The 19,663-nt window shown below is 35.4% G+C and overlaps 2 protein-coding genes and 1 long non-coding RNA gene across 11 annotated transcripts; all 3 read left to right on the forward strand.

The window, feature by feature from the left end:
• Positions 1 to 379: 379 nt before the first annotated feature.
• Positions 380 to 4,556, forward strand: LOC113703370 (uncharacterized). The gene is made up of 5 exons (XM_072061314.1): positions 380 to 476; positions 603 to 700; positions 816 to 1,046; positions 3,183 to 3,278; positions 3,740 to 4,556. Exons 4-5 carry the CDS (start codon positions 3,198 to 3,200, stop codon positions 4,121 to 4,123), a joined length of 465 nt encoding a protein of 154 aa, XP_071917415.1. The 5' UTR covers positions 380 to 476; positions 603 to 700; positions 816 to 1,046; positions 3,183 to 3,197; the 3' UTR covers positions 4,124 to 4,556.
• A 3,673-nt stretch (positions 4,557 to 8,229) lies between these two features.
• On the forward strand, positions 8,230 to 12,277 carry LOC113703183 (receptor kinase-like protein Xa21). 8 transcript variants are annotated; one of them, XM_072061785.1, is made up of 5 exons: positions 8,231 to 8,593; positions 8,783 to 8,877; positions 8,978 to 9,112; positions 9,205 to 11,124; positions 11,716 to 12,277. In XM_072061785.1, the coding sequence occupies exons 1-5, from the start codon at positions 8,571 to 8,573 to the stop codon at positions 12,102 to 12,104; spliced, it is 2,562 nt and encodes an 853-aa protein (XP_071917886.1). In that variant the 5' UTR covers positions 8,231 to 8,570; the 3' UTR covers positions 12,105 to 12,277. The 8 variants fall into 8 exon arrangements, with proteins under 8 accessions (XP_027080268.1, XP_071917886.1, XP_027080267.1 ...); XM_027224467.2 differs by having other exon boundaries at positions 8,230 to 8,877; XM_027224468.2 differs by having other exon boundaries at positions 8,234 to 8,593; positions 8,986 to 11,124.
• A 4,296-nt stretch (positions 12,278 to 16,573) lies between these two features.
• On the forward strand, positions 16,574 to 18,778 carry LOC140012576 (uncharacterized). Of its 2 annotated transcripts, XR_011819754.1 has the most exons (3): positions 16,600 to 16,811; positions 17,928 to 17,990; positions 18,205 to 18,778. It is a non-coding gene; the product is annotated as an uncharacterized lncRNA (long non-coding RNA). The 2 variants fall into 2 exon arrangements; XR_011819753.1 differs by lacking the exon at positions 17,928 to 17,990 and having other exon boundaries at positions 16,574 to 16,811.
• The last annotated feature ends 885 nt before the right edge of the window (positions 18,779 to 19,663 follow it).

Below are 19,663 nucleotides of genomic sequence, written 5' to 3' on the forward strand. Positions count from 1 at the left end.
TACGAATCCCAAGGCTACAAGTCATTTACGTGAGTACTTACATATTATCTCTCATCACAATCTTTACCTTAATCAACATAAGTAGATAAAGAGTGAAGGGCTGTGGTGACCTGGAGGTTTTCGTCGTCCTCTCACGTGCCGCGCGCATGTGATTGAGAGCGTTGTTTTCTTCGCGCATCACGCGCTTCTTCTCCTCTGCCGGTATCCATGTGCCTCCTGCTGCGTTGTCTGCTGCGTCGATAGACTTCTTTCTCTATCTGGCAGTATCACATGCCTCTTCTCCCCACTGTCTTCTCTCTCTCTTTCTTTTGGGCAATGTTGCTCTGCTGCTTATCCGGCTGTTCTGAGCCTTGGTACGAGAGCCTGTTGAGCTAACCAGTTATCTTCTAACCACGCAGGTATCAGCGAGCCTCGGTCTCTCGCATTCTCTGGGTTGCGGTGTTCCAGGCATTTGGCTCTCCTCCTCTTCCTCCGTTGTGAGTTTTCCTCTTCTTCCTTTTCTTCCTTTTTCCTTTCCGGTGAGGTGCAATTTTTCCCATTAGCTTCCTGCGTGAATCTTTAGCCTGGAACTGATGTTTTTGTTCTTTGTTCCCCTTCTCCAGACGCGCAAGGACCATCGAACCTCTGTCCCTCGCGTTCACTGGGTCTCAGTCGTCCAGATCAGCTGCGGGGCGTTCGGTTTTCCTCCTCCTCCTCCGTTGTAAGTTTCCTTGTTCTTCCTTTACGTTGAGGTGCCGTCTTCTCTGTTAGCTTCCCCTGTATTTTTTTCCCTTTATTTCCTTTTTCAACTGGCTCCTATTTTGCTCTCGGGAAAGGTTCGATCTTGCCACCTGTTTGGATCACCTCCTCCTCCGCCGTTTGGATCGTGCTTCGTTGTGCCTCTCTCTGCAGTTTTTAGTCTAGAGTTGCTATTTTTCCTCGAATCAAAGGCGTCTGTTCTCCGTCACAAGCTCACCGAGAAGGACGCCATCATTGCCGACCTTCAGTCCCTCGATGCCTCCCTTTCCGACGCTTCCGACAAACTCACCCTCGCTACCCAAGAAAAGGTCCGATTCTTTTAACCAACCCGACCCACTTGAACCGTTTTACTTCTCCAACAATTACTACTTATAGCTCTAAGTTTTCTTCTTCTTCTTCTCCAAATGCTTATCTTTTGCCACAATCCCAACAGAAGAAGCAATACCCTTCATGTTAATTCTCTGCCCTAATGCAGCTTTCAAATCTACCCACCACATGTTTGTAAAAATACCCGAGTGGATCTCTAAATCACTATATGCTGTTTCTAGATATTCTCTTTTCTGGGTTCTCTGAGTTTCAATGGGAGAGTAAAAACCTTGTGAAAATGAGGTTTTTTTCTGACATGGGTACTGGGTGTTTTTTGGGCTTTTTCTCCTTTCCTGTTCTTTGCTGCAACTGTTTGTTGCTGTAAGTGTCAGAGGGGGCCTGGTGAATAACGTTTCTGGGGAATAGAGGGAATAAGCATTGCTCGAAAAATGGAGATTTTGAAGGTAGAAACGTTTAGGGATGGGATAATAGCAAGTGTTCCATGGAGTAGCCGAGGTTGTTTGCATGTTCAACCAATATTACTATTTTCCTGATTAATTTAAGATCAAATATGGTTTAAAATGTGGCGATTGGAGATTGGATTTTTAATTTTCCCAGTGGAGATTCGGCTAATAAAATCCAATGCTGGCCTAAGCCACAGAAACATGATACTGGAATGAATTGATGCTGGGTTAGTGCAGCAGGTTCTGTGCCAACCATAGGCGACGTTCTTGATGGGGTGATGAAACTTCCTGATAAGTGATGAAATTCTGTTGTCTTTATAGTCCAGCCTGTATTTCCTTTATTTTTTTTGGTAAAAATTTTGTGGGGATTGATTACTTTTACTTGATTTTAGTTTATATAGTTCTTTTCTGCAGCTAAAGTTTGTCATTTTAATTTTAATTTGGTCATATGGAATGTATACTATTATTATTTTTGGAACTGAATTTACTGTTTTCAGCTGCTCTTGACTTATAATTTTGATTTTGTTCCTTTATTATGCTCACATTATTACAATTCTATTACTAATACGTGACCTTAATGAAAAAGAATATAAAAAAATGGTCCAAAGTTTTTTCTTAACTTCAAAAATGGCTAATTCTTATTGAGATAATTCTTAACTTCAAAAAAATGGTGTTAAAATGACTTCAGAATTCTGATGAATTTTGTTTGAAAGAAAAATGGCTATGGTTAGCAATGTGATTAATTACAAGAGGTTAGGAGTTTGTGGGTCGAAACCGAGGTAATTTTGTTATTTACGAACTTAATGGAAGAGAAGATTTTCATATGACTGCTTGTAGAGTCGGTAGATCCATTGAGCTAATAAATCACGCCATTTTTTTTTTGGGTTGCAAATGATTACCCAAGTTTTATCATTATTTAAAAGAGAAATATAGTTCAAAATAAAAAAGGTAGAAGATCCTAGGAGCAGGTATTCCCACTTCATATCAAATTAAAATTGACCTTGATTCTAATCTAGAACGTTGTCAATTAATCTGCTGTTTCGCCTGTGTTATTGGAAAACTCTATGGCTTCGGCGTCCAAAAAAATGGGACTCTTATTATCTTTTAAAGGCTTTTCTGTGTCTCTATCTCCCTTGTTCGCATCTGCTGTTTGATGCTCTGGACTCTTGCGCGTCTGTAACGCTTAGGCTGCATTTGTGCTGTTTTAGGGCTTAGCCTTTGATGCAGAGTTTGGTGTTGTAATGTTCACACGGTCGGCTGCTTTTCTAAAATACATTTTTTCTTGACACTTGATTTTTTTTAAAAATTTTTTGCACCACATTCTAGCCGTCATCTTGCAGTATCTTATTCTTTGTTACAATATCTTTACTTTGCTGTGTGATTTTTTCGATAAGCGCAGGTATCATTATGCATAGGTTATTATATATTTGGAGATACTCAAACAGCATATATCTACTTAATCTTCTTATTACAATCAAAGTGGATGGTTGCACGATTAGTAATTAGTATGTTACTATATTGAGTGAAAATTTTGAGCTTTTCCATGTATGTTGTTTATCTTATCCTTGAGCTTTCTTCCATACAGGAATTGCTTTGCATATCATCTACGTGTCTATGGCTGATGAGGTTGTCAGTTTGATAATCGACTTGTATTGATTCTTTTCTTTCTTGCAGGTCATAAATTTTGAGATGCCTCAAAGTGCTGCGGGATATGTACATCGAATTGGCCGTACTGGAAGAGCGTATAACACTGGTGCATCTGTCTCTCTGGTAATTTTCTAAAGACTAAATTGCAATTACTTTTGTAACTGAATTTATACCCTGACTTCCAGATTGAATTTGGTTGATCTTCATTTTTTTGCAAGCAGAACTGATGAACAATAGGATTGCTTGAATATTGACTAGAATCTTCTGTAAATCATTGGCTCATATATATCCATGTTGTAGAAGTTCTGTCATCCTTCGCAATCATGGTTTTGGTTTTCAGTTTTTTCTTTGTGTTTATTGCATATTGAAATACGCCTTTTGTTTTTTATATCAAATATTAGATTGTGCTATAGGTTTTGCCCCTATGTTTTGCTGTTCTTTTTTATATCAGAATTCCTAATATATGTTAGCACATGAATAATGTCTCCACTAATATGATTAAAGTGATTATGGTAATGCATTTAAAATTATTGTGATCATTTTCTTATATGTTTCTTATCTCCCTCTTACTTGATCTTGAGTAGGTGTCCCCTGAGGAGAATGACATGTTTGAAGATATTAAATCCTTCATCGGTGAAAGTGATAACGTGGACTCCAATTTTATAGCTCCATTTCCATTGCTCACTAAGAATGCTGTGGAGGGCTTGAGATATAGAGCTGAGGTAAATATTGCCTTCCTTTATTGCATAGTAAGTTGTAACTTTTTGAACTTATTATGCGTTAAGCATCTCTTTATGCTTACTTTGCTTCTGTGGTTCTTAAAAAAACCCTATGGCGTCTGCCTCGAGATATTGAAGCTGTTTTGTGCTGTGTTGCTGTTTTGCTCTGTGCTTTTTAGCCTAGAGTTGCTATGTTGCTATTTATACGTACTGCTTCAGTTAGAGCTTTGCTTCTTCGGATCGGTGTGAGGTTATGTATTATTTTTTTGTTTTGACTCTAAAAATTATATATTAATTGCCTTTTGTAGTTAAGCCACCGCACCTAATTGCCTTATCTGTTGCCAGCATAAATTTTTTTTTAAAACCGAATTTGGATGCTTACTGTTGCATTATCAACTTTTCAATTCTGTTACACATTTGGACTATACTTTGTCAGTGTTGCAGGGTGTTAGCCTAAACCTCCGGGTTGCTGATGCTCTTGATGGAAAGGAATTGTTGTGCTATGTTATACGTGCTCCTGATTTTATTAGAGTAACTGGAATCAGGTTTACGATTGTTACGGCTTACTGGGTTGGAGAAGCTGCATCTGTGGCCGTGTCAAATGTGCCTTTCCTGATGTGACATGCCTCTTTCCGGCATCATCTCTACCTTAGAAGTTGCCGAATTAGTATTTTCTCTGAAATATATTTTCCCCATGCTTTCCTTCAAATACGTTTTTATTCTCAGGTTTTTTCTTCATTATTTTTTTTTACTTTCTGTGGTGATGATTCATGATTTCAAGCATGAATTCGTCATGATTTACTTGTAATTTATGCACATACAATTCAATAAGGATTTCAAAGGTTATGTGGCTATGAATGACCATTTAGCTGTAGTTTGCCTATTTTGATTGTGGAACGGATTGTCCGTGTAATTTATTTACCTTACTTTTACTCAACAGAAAGAACTTGCTCAACTTGTGAATGTGAAAGACATATGAGCACACAATCTGGCGGAATGGAACAGGTAATGATTTTCTGCTCTTTCCTTGCTTGTTCCTTGAAGTTCTGAAATAGCCTCTGCAAGATTTCTGCAGAAGCATGATATTTTTTGCCTTTTTTTTTTTTGGATTTACCCTTGTCCTTTGCTTCTCGTGCTTTGTCCTTGTGTTTTGATCGTATGTGACTTCTTTGCACATTTTTTTTACAAGTTTTTTGCTGCAATGGCTCTTGAATTGACTTGCTCGGTGAAAATTTTTGTGTTACATTTTATGTCCCTATGATTTAGTTCTATCCATTTGTGATATTTCTTTATGTCTGTTTTCTTGACCTGATTGCCAGATTCGTTTTTCAGTATTATTCGTCTTCATTCCAATGGGAGCTCGCTGCTCTAAATTAGGCTTTTGCTGGTGGCCTTCTAACCTCAAATCCAACATCGCTTGTTCCTTTGATTTTGGTAATTCTTAAAACTCTGTTAAATGTATAAAAATGTAATATTTGTTTCCCTTTTCTGATTTTTTTCTTCTAGGGTTTTAGAGCAATGTGGAGAAAATGAGACTATGAAACTGCCATCATTTAAAGAATGCAGTTTACATGAGCTGAAGGTGGCGACTACAGGATTCTCAGTTGAATACATTGTATCAGAACAAGGAGATAAAGCTCCCGATGTTTGTCTACAAAGGGCAGCTTGAAGATGACGGCTCTTAGATTGCTGTCAAACATTTCAATAAGTTTGCTTGGCTGGATTCTCGGCAATTCCTGGTTGTTATTACTTCTTTTAAGCAGGCCCCAGCCATAGTGTTTCACAAATGTGATATTATCTTATTTATGTACGGGCTTTGATATCAGCCATAGTACTTAGTTAACCATGAGTATGGTGGATGTTATTCAGGTTTAAGATTTGTTGTATGCAATTTGTAAGTTAATAAGTGAGGAAACTTATTGTAGGTTGATATGAATTGAAACATTGATTATGCGGTTGTTATACCTTTGTTTAAGGTCAAATGGGATGAAGTATTTTGTTTCTATCAATAATATAAAGTCAAATTCATTTATTTTCTTACTCACTTTGGCCCTTACTATTTTGCATTTTCCTGCTTACCGCTCTATTAACTCTCCTCCTTCACTTTTCCTTTTTTTTTTTTCTAATTTTGGGAATGATCTGAGAGCATGGAAAGATAGTAAAATATAACCCCTAATGATGCTTATAAGTTTTAAGTAGCTACATTATTAGGAAATTAATTGAACTCGTAATTAAATTATAATGCAACCTAACCATGAAATAGCAAGGGCAGATGACAACTTAGACGGAGTCTTATAATATTTTGATTCTTTAATGAGAATGACACTTACTATTTTTTATATGATTACATACTTAAATGAAAGTTTACTCTAATTTTGGTTTAATATTTCTTTTGGTTTATTTGTAACTAATTCCATCAAGAAAAACAAATTTCATTAATTATCCATTTTGAATTAGTACAAATTATTTTATTAAATTGGGCATCTCCATCCTTTTTCCCACCGTGCGTAGCACGGTTTATGCCTCCTAGTAATGAGAATCGAACACATGACTTTTTGAGGAAAAAAATCCATTTATACTAAGTGAGTTGTCATGCGGTGGCATATAAAAATATTGGATAGAATAGAAGTATTTAGATTCGAGTCTATTAATCAAATGAAAAGGTTTTGGTCACCGGTTGAGGATGCAGCAATTCCAAATTTGGTGCAACGCGACATGGGATGTTAAGCTAATAATAGTCAAATAATTAAGATATAAGTCAAATACAATTTTTAAATTTCTCCAAATTTAATAATTATAACAGCTATAGTTACAACATGAGTAATATATGTTTACTTTAAGCATTAGTTCAACTGATAAGACATTTCACAAAATTTGATTTGTCCTTCCACATTATAAATAACGTCCTTTTCTTCTCCAAAATACATAATTACCTTTTATATACAAAGTTTTTCTTAATTGGAATTTTAATTAAACATATGAGCTTTTATTATCGTGTTCTAGAATAGCTAATACGTTTTAGCATGCGAATTTTGCATATGTGGATATTAATTAGAATAAGAAAGGGTTTGTTTGGATATCAGATTTTTCCAAATAATATTTCGCTTGCATCATAAATGCATTTTTCAACCTACCTTTTTATATTTATAACTATATTTTTATTTCATATACATCACATCATAAAAAATGTTATTATAATTATTTCAAATAATACTGTATGCTGGCGACCCAATTTTTTCCATTCTGTTGGCTTATGTCTTTATGGTAGTATTGGCCAACAGAAACTTTCGCTTAATGGGTGAAAAAATCTTTTCGCTAACAGAAGACCGGTCTACTGTTTGAAAAAGAATTTCTAACACTGACCGATTAAGAAATCCATGGAAAAGACCATTGACTTGAAGAAAGAAAAAGAACAAGAAACAGAGAGTGAAGTGAAGCAAGGGTTTTATAGCAAAAGATTACATTCTCGTATAGTATTCAGAAGCCCATTAAACAACCTGTAGATGTTTTACCCAGAGACATGTTCAAATGGTTACGAAGGAGGCGGAGGAAGGAGAGGGGAGGGGAGGAAGAGAAGAGGAAGATGGAGGAGGAGGAAAGAGGAGGGAGGAGGGGAGGCTGGTGTGTGGTGATTTTTTTTAATTTTCAGAAAATACTTCAATAAAATTTTAAATTTTAAAAGCACCCCTTCAAATAATTATAGTGAAAGTTTTTCATATATAATATTATGGGTTTTTGACATGTGCTTATTAATACACGTAATATTCATCTTTTTTATTTTTTTATTTTTTTTAAGTGTAAGCTAGAGGACTTGAGCGCGGAACCTTTCGCTTACACTCCCTCCTTCCGTACCACCCAACTCATCCCTCCCCCCACGTAATATTCATCTAACTTATCATTTATATACACACGCTAATAATTATTATCTTCCGTTGCATTTATATACTTTTTGTATTTAATCTTATCTACCATTTCTTGTATTTATTTGTGAAGATGCTAGAATGGAGATTTGAACTTGGGATCTCAAGGAAGTAGACTAGCCACCCATTTGTTTCTTGTATTTATTTACTTTGTCTAATTAATGTTACATTTTAAAAAATATGATATTTGAAATATATTTTAACAGGTGTCAATATAGACAAACCCTAATATTATAGTGTAGCTTTTTTTGCAAAAAAAAAAAAAAAATCAAACTAACCAATATTGGCCTGATACCCATTTTCAATAAATGACCGAGATTGAGCTTCACATACTCTATTTCCTCTGTCTCTTCTTTGTACAACTGTCACATGTTTTCAATTTTTTGATAATTCAAACTCAAACAAAACGATAATAATCAGTTGATAAGTTTGCTTTAATTTTTTGCCGGAAGGCAAGAAAGTTCCTTTAATTTGATTTTCTTTTGATGAGTTTTCGTCAAGAAAAATACCTTCAATTGACAAGAACTAATGGTCCTACAGGCATCTTGACTTTGACTGAATGAGCACCAGTGCTTCTACGCTAACAAATTTCCTGACAAGAACGATCAGGTTCTGTTACCTTACCTTAGTAGTCAATATGGTCAACTAGGTAGTTCTCAAACAACCAACTATTTTCACTGGGATTGGAATTCCACCCTGCATTCCTTCTCAAGTCCATCAGGCCTTGCTGAACATATTGCATTTGCTCCTCGGCAGTCAGCGCTTCCACCTGCAAAATGAGTTTTCGGCTTCAATTTTGGTCTGCTATCCTCTGTTATTGTCTATATTTCCTATACTCCGTAGCACTAATCAAACCAACTACAGCCAGCAGTTTATTCAGTTCCTCAGATGAGACTGACCGGCAAGCTTTGCTTGCCATCAAGTTTCGAATTGAGAGCGATCCTTTCCAGTTCTTAACTTCTTGGAACAATTCTTCTCATTTTTGCAGTTGGCATGGTGTCAGGTGCAACACCATGGATCAAAGAGTGACTGCCTTGAACCTGTCATCGCTGGAAATCAGGGGAGCTTTGTCCATTTCCATAGGTAACCTGACATTTCTTGAGGAACTTATCCTTGATAATAATTTCTTTCATGGCACAATACCATATTCATTGGGGAATTTATCCAATTTACGCATCCTTAGTGCATCAGATAACGTTCTTGAAGGGAGGATTCCTGAAGAACTTGGAAAGTTATCCAATTTGGAGTTTCTTAAATTGTCTTCCAACAAATTGTCTGGTGAAGTACCCTTGCAGCTTTTCAAAATCTCATCAATTCGGTATCTTAATCTTGCCTCCAACTATTTAAATGGTTCTTTCCCCTCAGATTTCGGCCTGAACCATTCAAAACTTCATACTTTCGTCGTTGCAGAAAACCAGTTTTTTGGACCTCTGCCTGTATCCATTACCAATGATTCAGGACTTGTAATCTTGGACATTGGTACAAATGCTTTATCTGGACCGGTACCCATGAATATGGGAGACCTTAAACATTTGCAAAGGTTAGATTTTTCAAAGAATCCTCTTGGAACTTCCGATAGTACTGGCTTAAACTTTCTGGCTTCCTTGACTAATTGCACTATTCTGAGAATTCTGCATTTGTATGCCAACAATCATGGAGGCGCTTTGCCCATTTCTGTTGCAAATCTGTCCACCAAACTCACATCGCTAAGGCTTGACAAAAACTATATATCTGGGGAAATCCCTGTTAACTTAGAGAACCTTGTCAACTTAGGGAATCTGGCAATGGGTCAGAACATGCTGACAGGGCGCATCCCTAAATCTATTGGGAAACTAACCAAGCTAGAGGGCCTCTATCTTTCAGGAAACAGATTCATCGGTAAGATCCCTGGTTCCGTTGGAAATATTACTCAGCTAAGTATCCTTGAAATGCGAGGAAACAAGTTAGATGGAAGCATACCTTTTTCTTTGGGTAATTATACAAGATTGCAAGGATTGGATCTTTCAAGTAACAGGCTTACTGGCGCCATACCTAAAGGTCTTTTTGGGCTTTCTTCACTCACTTACAATCTCAACTTAGCACACAACCTTCTCAGCGGACCTTTACCATCAGAGGTGGGTAAATTGATAAATCTTGGGAGCTTGGATGTTTCAAACAATAGATTGTCTGGAGAACTTCCAGTTACCATTGGCGAATGTGTATTTCTGGAGTTTCTTAGTCTTCAGGGTAACGGTTTTAGTGGTCAGATTCCTGAATCATTGTACAGCTTGAGGAGCATTAAACTCCTAGACCTTTCTAGAAATAACATTTCTGGTTCCATTCCTCGGAGCCTGGAAACTCTTCGCTATATACAGTATCTGAACCTTTCATTCAATTCTTTGGAAGGCGAAGTCCCCAGTGGAGGCCTATTTTTTAACTCTACAGCTTTTTCAGTAACTGGAAATGGAAAGCTTTGTGGAGGTGTAAAGTCTTTACAGTTGCCTAAATGTCAGAGGCTATTACCATCAGCGGAAGGGAAGACTTCATTGTTTGTAGTTCTGATCCTTGTTTCCGTTATTTTCCCTATTGTTTTGCTGCTAGCTTACATTCAGCAAAAATGCCAGAAAAAGGTAATTTTTGGTTATTTTCTGTACGTTCCTTGCATCCGTTGGTGGCACAAAATAAATACAAGAATTTCCAGCATAGAGCTAACATCAGATTCTCCTCTGGGAGATCAATTTCCTAAGATTTCTTATACAGAACTTTTTCAAGCCACAGATGGCTTTTTTGAAGGTAATTTGATTGCTAGGGGAAGATATAGTTCAGTCTACACGGGCAGTCTTAATTACAGTGACAAAACAGTTGCTGTGAAGGTAATCAACCTTCAAAACCAAGGATCCAGAAGGAGTTTTACGGCTGAATGTGAATCACTGCGAAATGTTCGGCACAGGAATCTTGTCAAGATCATTACAGCTTGCTCAGGCACGGACTATGAAGGCAATGAATTCAAAGCCTTGGTATATGAGTTCATGGCTGGTGGGAGTTTGGAGAGCTGGTTGCATCCAAGTTCGAGTAACTTAATGCAGCCAAAGAACTTGAACCTGATTCAGAGGCTTAATATTGCCATAGATGTCGCCTCGGCATTAGTGTATCTTCACCACTTCTGTGCCATTCCAGTCATTCATCGTGATATAAAGCCAAGTAACATTCTTCTTGACAATGAGCTCTGCGCACATTTAGGTGACTTTGGCTCTGCGAGGTCTCTTTTGCTTGCGATTGATAGATCAAGATACGACGGAATCCGTGCAAGAACAATTGAACTTGTAGGAACTGTTGGATATGTTGCTTTAGGTAATTATGATACATGTTTTACTTCAATCTTTACTAATGAAAATCTGGTATAATTCTTCTTGGTATCTTTTTGAGGTTAGTGAGAATCTAGAAACACCTTAACTCGGCCAAATACCTGCTAATCCTATGCATTGATGCCAAAATTTTGCTCTACCAGTTATGCCAAAAAAAAAAGCATGTGTCTTGATCTGGTTTAACCAGTTAAATCAGTAAAAGAGGGCGGAGCTTTATCCTTGGGGCAACCTCATATACTTAGGTAAGTGATTATTATAGTGATGAGCTCTCATAGTATAGAAAGTGCTTGAATGAAGATGGAAAGCTAACTTCCCTCTTATAGAGAATTGGCATGGAGCTAAATGGGCTCTCATGGTTCTTTCGGTACTGGATCTAAACTTCAGCTGGAGCCTAATTCTTCTTATGATTAGACCCATTGATTTATTTTGGACTCAACATTATGCAAAATCTGTTGAAACCCACAGCCTCAGTTGAAGCATTGCTGCATTTTTGTCACTTTTGGATTGTTATATATGTTTTTCAAACTGTTTGAGCTCACTGATTTCTTTGTTTCCCCGCTCCTTTTGGCAAAAACAGAATGTGGCATGGGGGCACCAGCATCAACACTTGTTGATGTCTATAGCTATGGTGTACTTTTGCTGGAGATGTTTACTGGAAAAAGGCCCACAAACAGCATGTTCGAAGATGACTTTTCCCTTCGTAACTATGTGAAGATGGCACTCCCAGATCAAGCTATGAGGATTGTTGATCCTAGACTATCATCAGAATGCGAAACTGAGTCAGGCATGATGGCCACTGACACTCAGACCAGATCATGCGGCAGACATAGGTTTGAAAAGTGCCTGGCTTCAATTTTCCATATTGGGGTTACATGCTCAGCTCATTTGCCAGAGAGAAGGATGCACATAGCAGATGTTTTGATGGAACTGCAGGCTGCTAGAGACTTGTATTTGAGGTGTGGATAACAAGGTAAAATGACTTTATGGATGATAACATAGCAATTTTAAACCATAAGATATTTAGGGTCACCCGATTTTAAGATAACAAAGCAAAGTTTGAAGGTTCCCATAAAAATAAGGTTTGGTACAATGCTCATTATTGTTTCTATGATTCCGATATTAATTTTTTACTTTCCCAATGCCCAGGACTTTTACCTTAATTTAAATACTACTCCCTCCGTCCCATTGTTATCGTCATAGTTCACCTTTTTTCATGTCCCAAAATTTGAGTCACACTACAATTTTTTTCTCTAACATTCCATTTGTAGCCTCAAAAGAGACATTGATAAAATAAAAAACAAGTATGATGGAACCCACAAAAGCAATAAATAGACATCCAAAAAAAGGTGCGTGGACAACACCAAAAATTTTGATGGCCATAAATAGGCGCGTGCTTGGCAACAGCATAAAAAAGAGCTTACATTTTACATGGACCCACAGATTCTTTTCACATCACCATAGACAGCAATTAAGATTTGATATCGGTCAAAGGGGCACAATTGGAAAAAAATGTCTCACATTCAAATTGATTAAACTGTGCATAATAAGTTAGAATCCCAAAACGTCCCTTATTTTGGGACGGAGGGAGTATTAGCTATTTTTGCATGTTGTGAAATAGCTACTTTTTCTGCACTATCTAAGAAAGTGGTTTACATTATCTTTTAAACTAATAAATAACTTACGTATGATCTAAGGACGAATCCCTATTTAGAGTTAGAAAAAATGAGTAAACGATTTTTTTTGAACCGCAATTAAGTAAATCTTATTATGTATTTACTTGTTGGTTCTTCTAATGTTATATTAGTTCTAGGATTAAAGTACTAGTCTCCGTTCCAGGATTAACTAGAAGATTATGGCTGGATTAGGGGTTTTATTGTTAATTATGTTTATTTGTTTTACCGAATTTCTAGTGGCAATTTTGTAAAAGAAAACAAATTTGTGGGCTATAGTTCAGATTAGCAGAAATTTCGAGGTTGAATCAAAAAAGAAAAGGAAGGATCACCGGATCATTTTGCTGTCGGTGCCTCTCTCGGCTCGCTCTTGCTGCAACCTTGCCCTAAATGAATAAACAACCTTGCCCTAATATAGATGGACTATTATAAAACTAATGCTAATGTGACGTAAGATTTGAGTTGTTTTTTGTGGTGGATAATATGTTAAGAAAGCAAGAAAAATTAAAGAGTTCAAGCAAAAAGAAAAAGTAAGAAAAGAACTATTCTTTCATTTAATTCAATTTTCTATATTTTTGATAAAGGGGGTAACCCCAAGGGGATTAACTTATAGGGAAAAAGTACATCAACTAATTTCCTCAAGATTGTGATATGATCTTCTCGTAAGTTGTGACGAGCCTATCACCTCGTAAGTTGTAATAGTTTTATCGATAATTGTGTCAATTTTATCACTTTAAAGTCATGATAACTTTATCGACTCCAAAAAAGTGAAAGACTTGTCACCCATAAGAACACCAACGGATCCGATTCGGATCAAAATTGAAAATTTCGGAACCAGACCCATTTTTTTATATAGTAGACCTGGACCTGACCCATATATCTGATGGATCTTGACCTTAGAGTTTTGGAACTGAGTTCGACGAGTCTTGGGTTGGATCTGGGTCGAACAAACATGTTTGGGCTTTCTATGAAAACTTCTTATGATGGAAGATATCCCGATTTGAAAAGTTTCCCTTTTAGAAAAGCGTCAACGGATCCATCACTTTGGGCTGAACACGGTTCGGGAGTAGCCCTTGAGGTAAGTCCTAAGTTATGAAAACTTTGTCTCTATTTAATCTTGGGTTTTAAAAACAAATTGAACCCTCTTGAAAACATCCTTTCGTTCTCAACTTAATATTGGGCTATAGTGTAAGAATTGGACCTTGAATGTCCATTTCTTTTCCTACATTTTTTTTTTCATTTTTAAAAGTTGATATCAGTAAATTTGCTCTGCATTTTCTTATGGCCAAATGTCATCACTTTAGTCTAAATCAACTTCATTTGATTAAGAAAAAAACTACTTTTAAATTAATTGTAAAATAAACCTCAAATGCGATGTCACGTAAATGCCTTCAAGAAAATTTTACAAGTAATGAGTAGTCATTTATTATCATAAAATTTTTTCCTACTAAGTGTTTTTTTATTTCTAAAATCCTTAGTAAGAAATTTTATTTGCATTCTAGTTCTACTTCTAAAAGCAACAAAAGAAAATTTGTTTCCATTCTTGTTCAACTTCTAAAAGCAATGATTGTAGAAACTTTTTTAATTTCACTACAACATAAGTTATTCAAATGAATTTTTTTTTTTTGCATAAGAAAAATTATTTGTACAAAGTTATGTTCTATGAATAAGATTCTAAGTTTGCATCACATAAATAGCACTAAAAGTCTTAAGACATGCGCTTGTGGATTAATGTAGAGGCTTCTCTGATGCAATAATCCCGCCCAGAGTAAGCTGCTGTGTTGAGAATACTATTGAAAAGAAAATCTAAATCACGTGATCAAATTCCAACATTTAATCTAATGTAAACTAATTTCAAAAAAATATGTGAAAAACAATAAATGAAAGAAAGAATGGCATACTTTATTTTTGCAAAATTTTGATCGTTTTGGAGAAGTCTTTCAAGTGTAAATCTTCAAATAACTTCCAAATCCAGAACCCTAATTAGATCAAATTAATCCAACCTAAAACCCTTTACCCTTTTTTAACCATGTTTGCTCTGAAATTTCAAAAATATATTTGTCATCAAAGTGTATGGGGTTTGTGTTTGCATGTATTGGTAAGGAACGATTAAATTTAACAAAATATGAATGCCTACAATTAAACAGTCTACCCCAAGATCGGGTTTGACTAAGATAGTTTATTAGGTAAGACGTGATTTTGTTACATCAGCAATGATGTCGAATTCATAATAAGTTAAGGATAAAAGTAACAATCCACAAAGAATAATCTGGACAGTGCTAAAGAAATTGACAAGACAAATTAGACAAGACAATCATGGGAAAATTTCTTCAAAGAGTGCGCTAAAATAGTAACTTAGTGACATGTGTCGAATCTGTGCAATAATAAATATCTATTCAAATAAAATATAAACTTTTGTATATAGTGATAAACAGGGTCGAATCCATAAGGATTGGGAAAATTCATTTCTTATAAAGCTCAGAGTATGGGGGATTTTTATAAAATTGAAAATAGTTAAATAACTAAAATAAAGGACTAAATTATAATTAATTGACATTGAATCAATAATAAACAAATTCTAACTAAGAAATAATTTCGGAAATGGTTCACTCAATTGATCACTGATGTAATAATAATTTCATTTATTCACTAATAAATAAGTTATAATTATCAAACAAGCATTGACAATCAACTTCTCCTTATCGTATTGGTAATTAAAGTACGACTGTTAATCACTGTCCAAATTAAGAAATAATCCTAGGTATGGTTTTAGAATTCAATTTCCCAATTGTTTTAAAAATTAGAGAAACCATGTTTGAATAAAATTAGCCCATATGTTCCCCTGATACAAATCCAATCATATCAAGTACGACTATTTTAAAATAATTAAACAATTACGAATTATCTGCTCTAATTGGTTCTAGATTATTAGATTAATTTAAATACCGGAATCTAGATATTCAAATAATATAATAATCATAAGAAATTAAATAATGGAACAGATGAATACCGGTAAATAAAAGAAATAAATATAATCAATTCGATCTTACAATTTTAATTGAACCAAATCCTCCGTTTTTTTTTTACTAGAATGACACGTTTAGTTTATCTCTGTTGAAGAAATCACTCTCCAAATATGAGATGAAGTGTCAAGAGGAAAAAGAAGAAAAACAAAGGAATACGTGCCTTTGTTTCTTGCGAGAAAGGAGAAAAAATGTCATGATGTTAATGTTGCGAGTGCGAGGATTTGAAAATTTGCTTATATTTTTTTATAAGTCTTTTTTATTTTGAATCAGTTAATTTATACTTTCTTTAATACTAATTACTTCCCTTAATAGTTGTAATAAATAATAGAGTCAAGAGTTTTACTTTTACTTTTAAAGTTAGAGTAAGTTAGGGTTTTGGTGCATTTTGGTAGTGTGATCAATCGATGAGGTGTGTGTGCTAAATTTGATGGATAAGAGCGGGTATTAAATAAGAGAAAGTATGTGATTAAAAGTGCTAAAAGTAAGTTAGTGAATCATAAGTTAAAACAAAAGTACAAGAGAGTTAAGGAAATAGGCTTGAACCGACGTGCGCCATTTGTTACCAATTGAGTACACCACCTGACTAATATTTTCTTACCCCAATCTCCTTGTTTTTATTTTATTTAATTCTCCCTAATTTAAATTTAGGGCCAGCTGAAATTTTTGACCAAAAAACAAGAGGAAAATTGGTGGCTTGCCAAGTGTTGGCCATCCATGCAACCTTTGACCAAGAAGCTTTCTTTCATTCTTATCTTTGCTAGCACAAAATTTCCTTCATTTCTTCATCTTCTTGGCCGTGAGTTTGGAAAGGAAAAGAGAGAAGAAAAATCACTAAGTTCATCTTGATTCTTGCCTTGCTTAAGTTAAAATCACAAAACTAAACCGAACAAACTAGCACTAAGGAAGCAAGGAAGCTTGTAGCGGAGAGTTTTTGGAGAGGAAGCCTTGGTTTCTTCATTTTCTTCAAGGGGTTGAAGGTATAAGATGAACAACTTCCTTTCTTTTTCTTATTCTTGCAAATCATGGTGAGATAACTTGAAATTTTATGGATGATAATCTAGATTTGGTGAAGATTGATGAAATTTCAGCCTACGGTTATGATTTTTCAGCCTTGATTTATGTTATTTATCCCTAATATGTTGGTATTGAGTTTGGCTATGGACTTGTGAGGTGATTGGTAGCTTTATTGTGACTTTTAAGTTTTCAAATAGGAATTTCCAGCTTTAATTCTAAAATTTCAGCTTTAGTAGTGAATTGTCCAGCCTAGGTATATGTTGATTATATCTAGTTTTATAGCTAAAATAAGTACTATATGTATCTTATACCTTGTGAACTTGATTTGGTGCTGTCTTGTGGTGAGAGTGTAGCCTTGAAAATGGTTGGAAATTAGGGAAAATAAGGGGAAGTGCTACTGAAAATTTTTTCCGTAGGAGACTTTGAGCAGTCTTGGAAAATCTGTTATATCTTGGTGTAGAAAAATCCAAATTGAGTTCCATTTATTGCATTTGAAACTAGACTCATAAATCTTTTAACCGTGTAAAAATCAGGGTTTTGTTTGACTCCTATAAATACCAGCAAATTTACAAAATTTCTTGAAAAACCATGACTGTTCTGTTTTGCACATGAGACAGCAGTGATTTTGAACTGAAAATTTGACTAACCTATGAGTTGAATTTCATGAAAATGTCTTCTAAAGTCTATTAATACTTTGAGTCTATTTTCTAATGGTATAAGTTTTGTGATTTTTTGACCTACAGAACTCAAGTTATACTTTTTCAAAGAATGTTGCCAAAGCTGGAAAATTTTGTCAAATGAATTGCATGGAACTTGGAAAACTTTGAGAAAACTTTTCTAAGTCTTAAACTTTAATTGGTGTGATTTTGGATGGTTTGTGGACTTAAACAAGTGTACTTCATAGTCCTAGAATACACTTGGACACTCTTCGATTGACTTTCAAGTTTGTCTTTGAATTTTGTGTTTTGAGGGGCCGATTTTAGATAGGCTTATGGCTCATGATTAAGGCTCAAATGAGCACCTTATTAACCTAAGTTTTGAATGATCGGACCATGACATCTTGTCTTGGTTACTTTTAGGGTTTAACGGTGGGAACGAGTACGACCCAGAGTCGAATGTTTAGTTTTAATCTACTTTAAAAGGTGAGTGTTCCTTGCATGTGTGTGCTTTAAATGACTATGTGGAATGTTGTCTGAATGTTAAATGCTTTCCAATGATTGTTAAATGGATTTTCGATGGGCGAGTGTGTTCTTTATCGCACTCGACCCAAGCAAAAATGAATTTTCAATGATTGAATGCTACTTGTGCATGATGTAAGCCTTTTGGCTGAACTGAGCCTTTGTCCTTCATTGCCAGTCAACTCGAGCCAGAAGCGAATTCGATCGGGCGGCTGGTGACCCTGGAACAAAGTTTGGTATACTCGAGTATTACCACGAAATCTGGTGGAAAATTGGCCAGTGAATTCAATGCAATAAATCGATGAATGAATGACATGAACATTGAAGGAGTTTTCACGTGCAAATGTTTTCTAACATCGGAGGGATAAGGAAAAATGGTTGGCGAATGAATGAATGGCTCCAAATGAGCATGCATCCTTTCAATGAATGAATGATTGATTCTTGAATGACTACTTATTACTGTGCCAAGTGTGCAAAGTGCTAAGTATAAATGTTCCAGTGTTTACATGCTTGTTTGTTTGTTTGGAAACCTCACTGAACTTTTAGCTCATCCCATTAGTTTGTTTTCCTTATAGGGGTGGAGACTGGAGCAAGTAGCCGTGAACTAGTATTTATAATCTCTTGTACTTGTACTTTTGTAGATGAGATGTATTTTGAATCTTTAGAAATGTAATCCTATGTTTTACTTTTGGATTGTGAATTAAATTTGAATTTTTAGTTGGAAATGAAACTTTTATGTTAATTTCGAGGCTTGAACGGCTATTTCAAGAACATTAGTGAGTGAATCCTGGCGAGAGATGGGCAGGTGGTCCGCCAAACCCTTGGGTACGCCCTAGGAGAGAGGTGGGGTGGTCACAGCGGACTTCCTTTCCTATGTCTAAAAGTTCCTTTTCTAAACGGAATCAAATTCCCACTAGATAATGGGTTCTTTCCACAAACTTAAGATAGATAAACCAGATTAGTGTCCTAACAGAAATAAGAGACTAGTCATCCGGTGAAGAGTCTGATTTCAATTTAAGATTGGAATTCATGAACCAAATCCCGAATCTTCAGACATGCAGTATTAGATTTTAATGTGCCCACGCCGAATTGCACAAAAATGTAGTTAAAAATCACATTTTAATTCTTTTTTGCTCGGATCATTACAACCAACACCAATTACCAAATATAAATAGAATTTACCAATTAATACAATCTTTGGTTAAAATCATGGGGAAAACAATCATAAATTTAATAACAAAAATGTATCTTATCAATTTTCTCTACACCTAAGTCATGTTTGTCGCCAAACATGAGAATAATTAATCAAGTACTACTAAATAATTGAGTTCAAACAATGGTTATTACTCAAATAATCTATTGTCAAGATATAATTAAAGCAAATGTCAAGCATTAATGACCGATCTCCAAAAGATTTCTCTCCGGTTAAGGACTTTTTCAATTTTTGACTAACTAATATAAGAATATAAAGTAGTGAACCAATATTCATCAGTAAATGATTCAACTATTAAGTAAAATCTCAATATTAAACTCATAGATCATCAGGCTGATACAACTAGTCATATTCTCTCATATTCATATACACACTATATATATATATATATTAAAGATGTTCCCCATACTTGATTTTTTTTCTT

Source organism: Coffea arabica, chromosome 8e (genome assembly GCF_036785885.1).
Source record: "Coffea arabica cultivar ET-39 chromosome 8e, Coffea Arabica ET-39 HiFi, whole genome shotgun sequence".
Lineage (NCBI taxonomy): Eukaryota > Viridiplantae > Streptophyta > Magnoliopsida > Gentianales > Rubiaceae > Coffea > Coffea arabica.

What these genes read in the sequence shown, in the direction of transcription:
- LOC113703183 (XM_027224465.2), top strand. Translation starts at nt 8,571, where the DNA reads ATGAGTTTTCGGCTTCAATTTTGGTCTGCTATCCTCTGTTATTGTCTA. An exon ending in TGTTGGATATGTTGCTTTAG is followed by an intron (nt 11,125 to 11,715) that starts GTAATTATGATA and finishes TGGCAAAAACAG; the next exon opens with AATGTGGCATGGGGGCACCA.
- LOC113703370 (XM_072061314.1), top strand. Translation starts at nt 3,198, where the DNA reads ATGCCTCAAAGTGCTGCGGGATATGTACATCGAATTGGCCGTACTGGA. An exon ending in CTGGTGCATCTGTCTCTCTG is followed by an intron (nt 3,279 to 3,739) that starts GTAATTTTCTAA and finishes GATCTTGAGTAG; the next exon opens with GTGTCCCCTGAGGAGAATGA.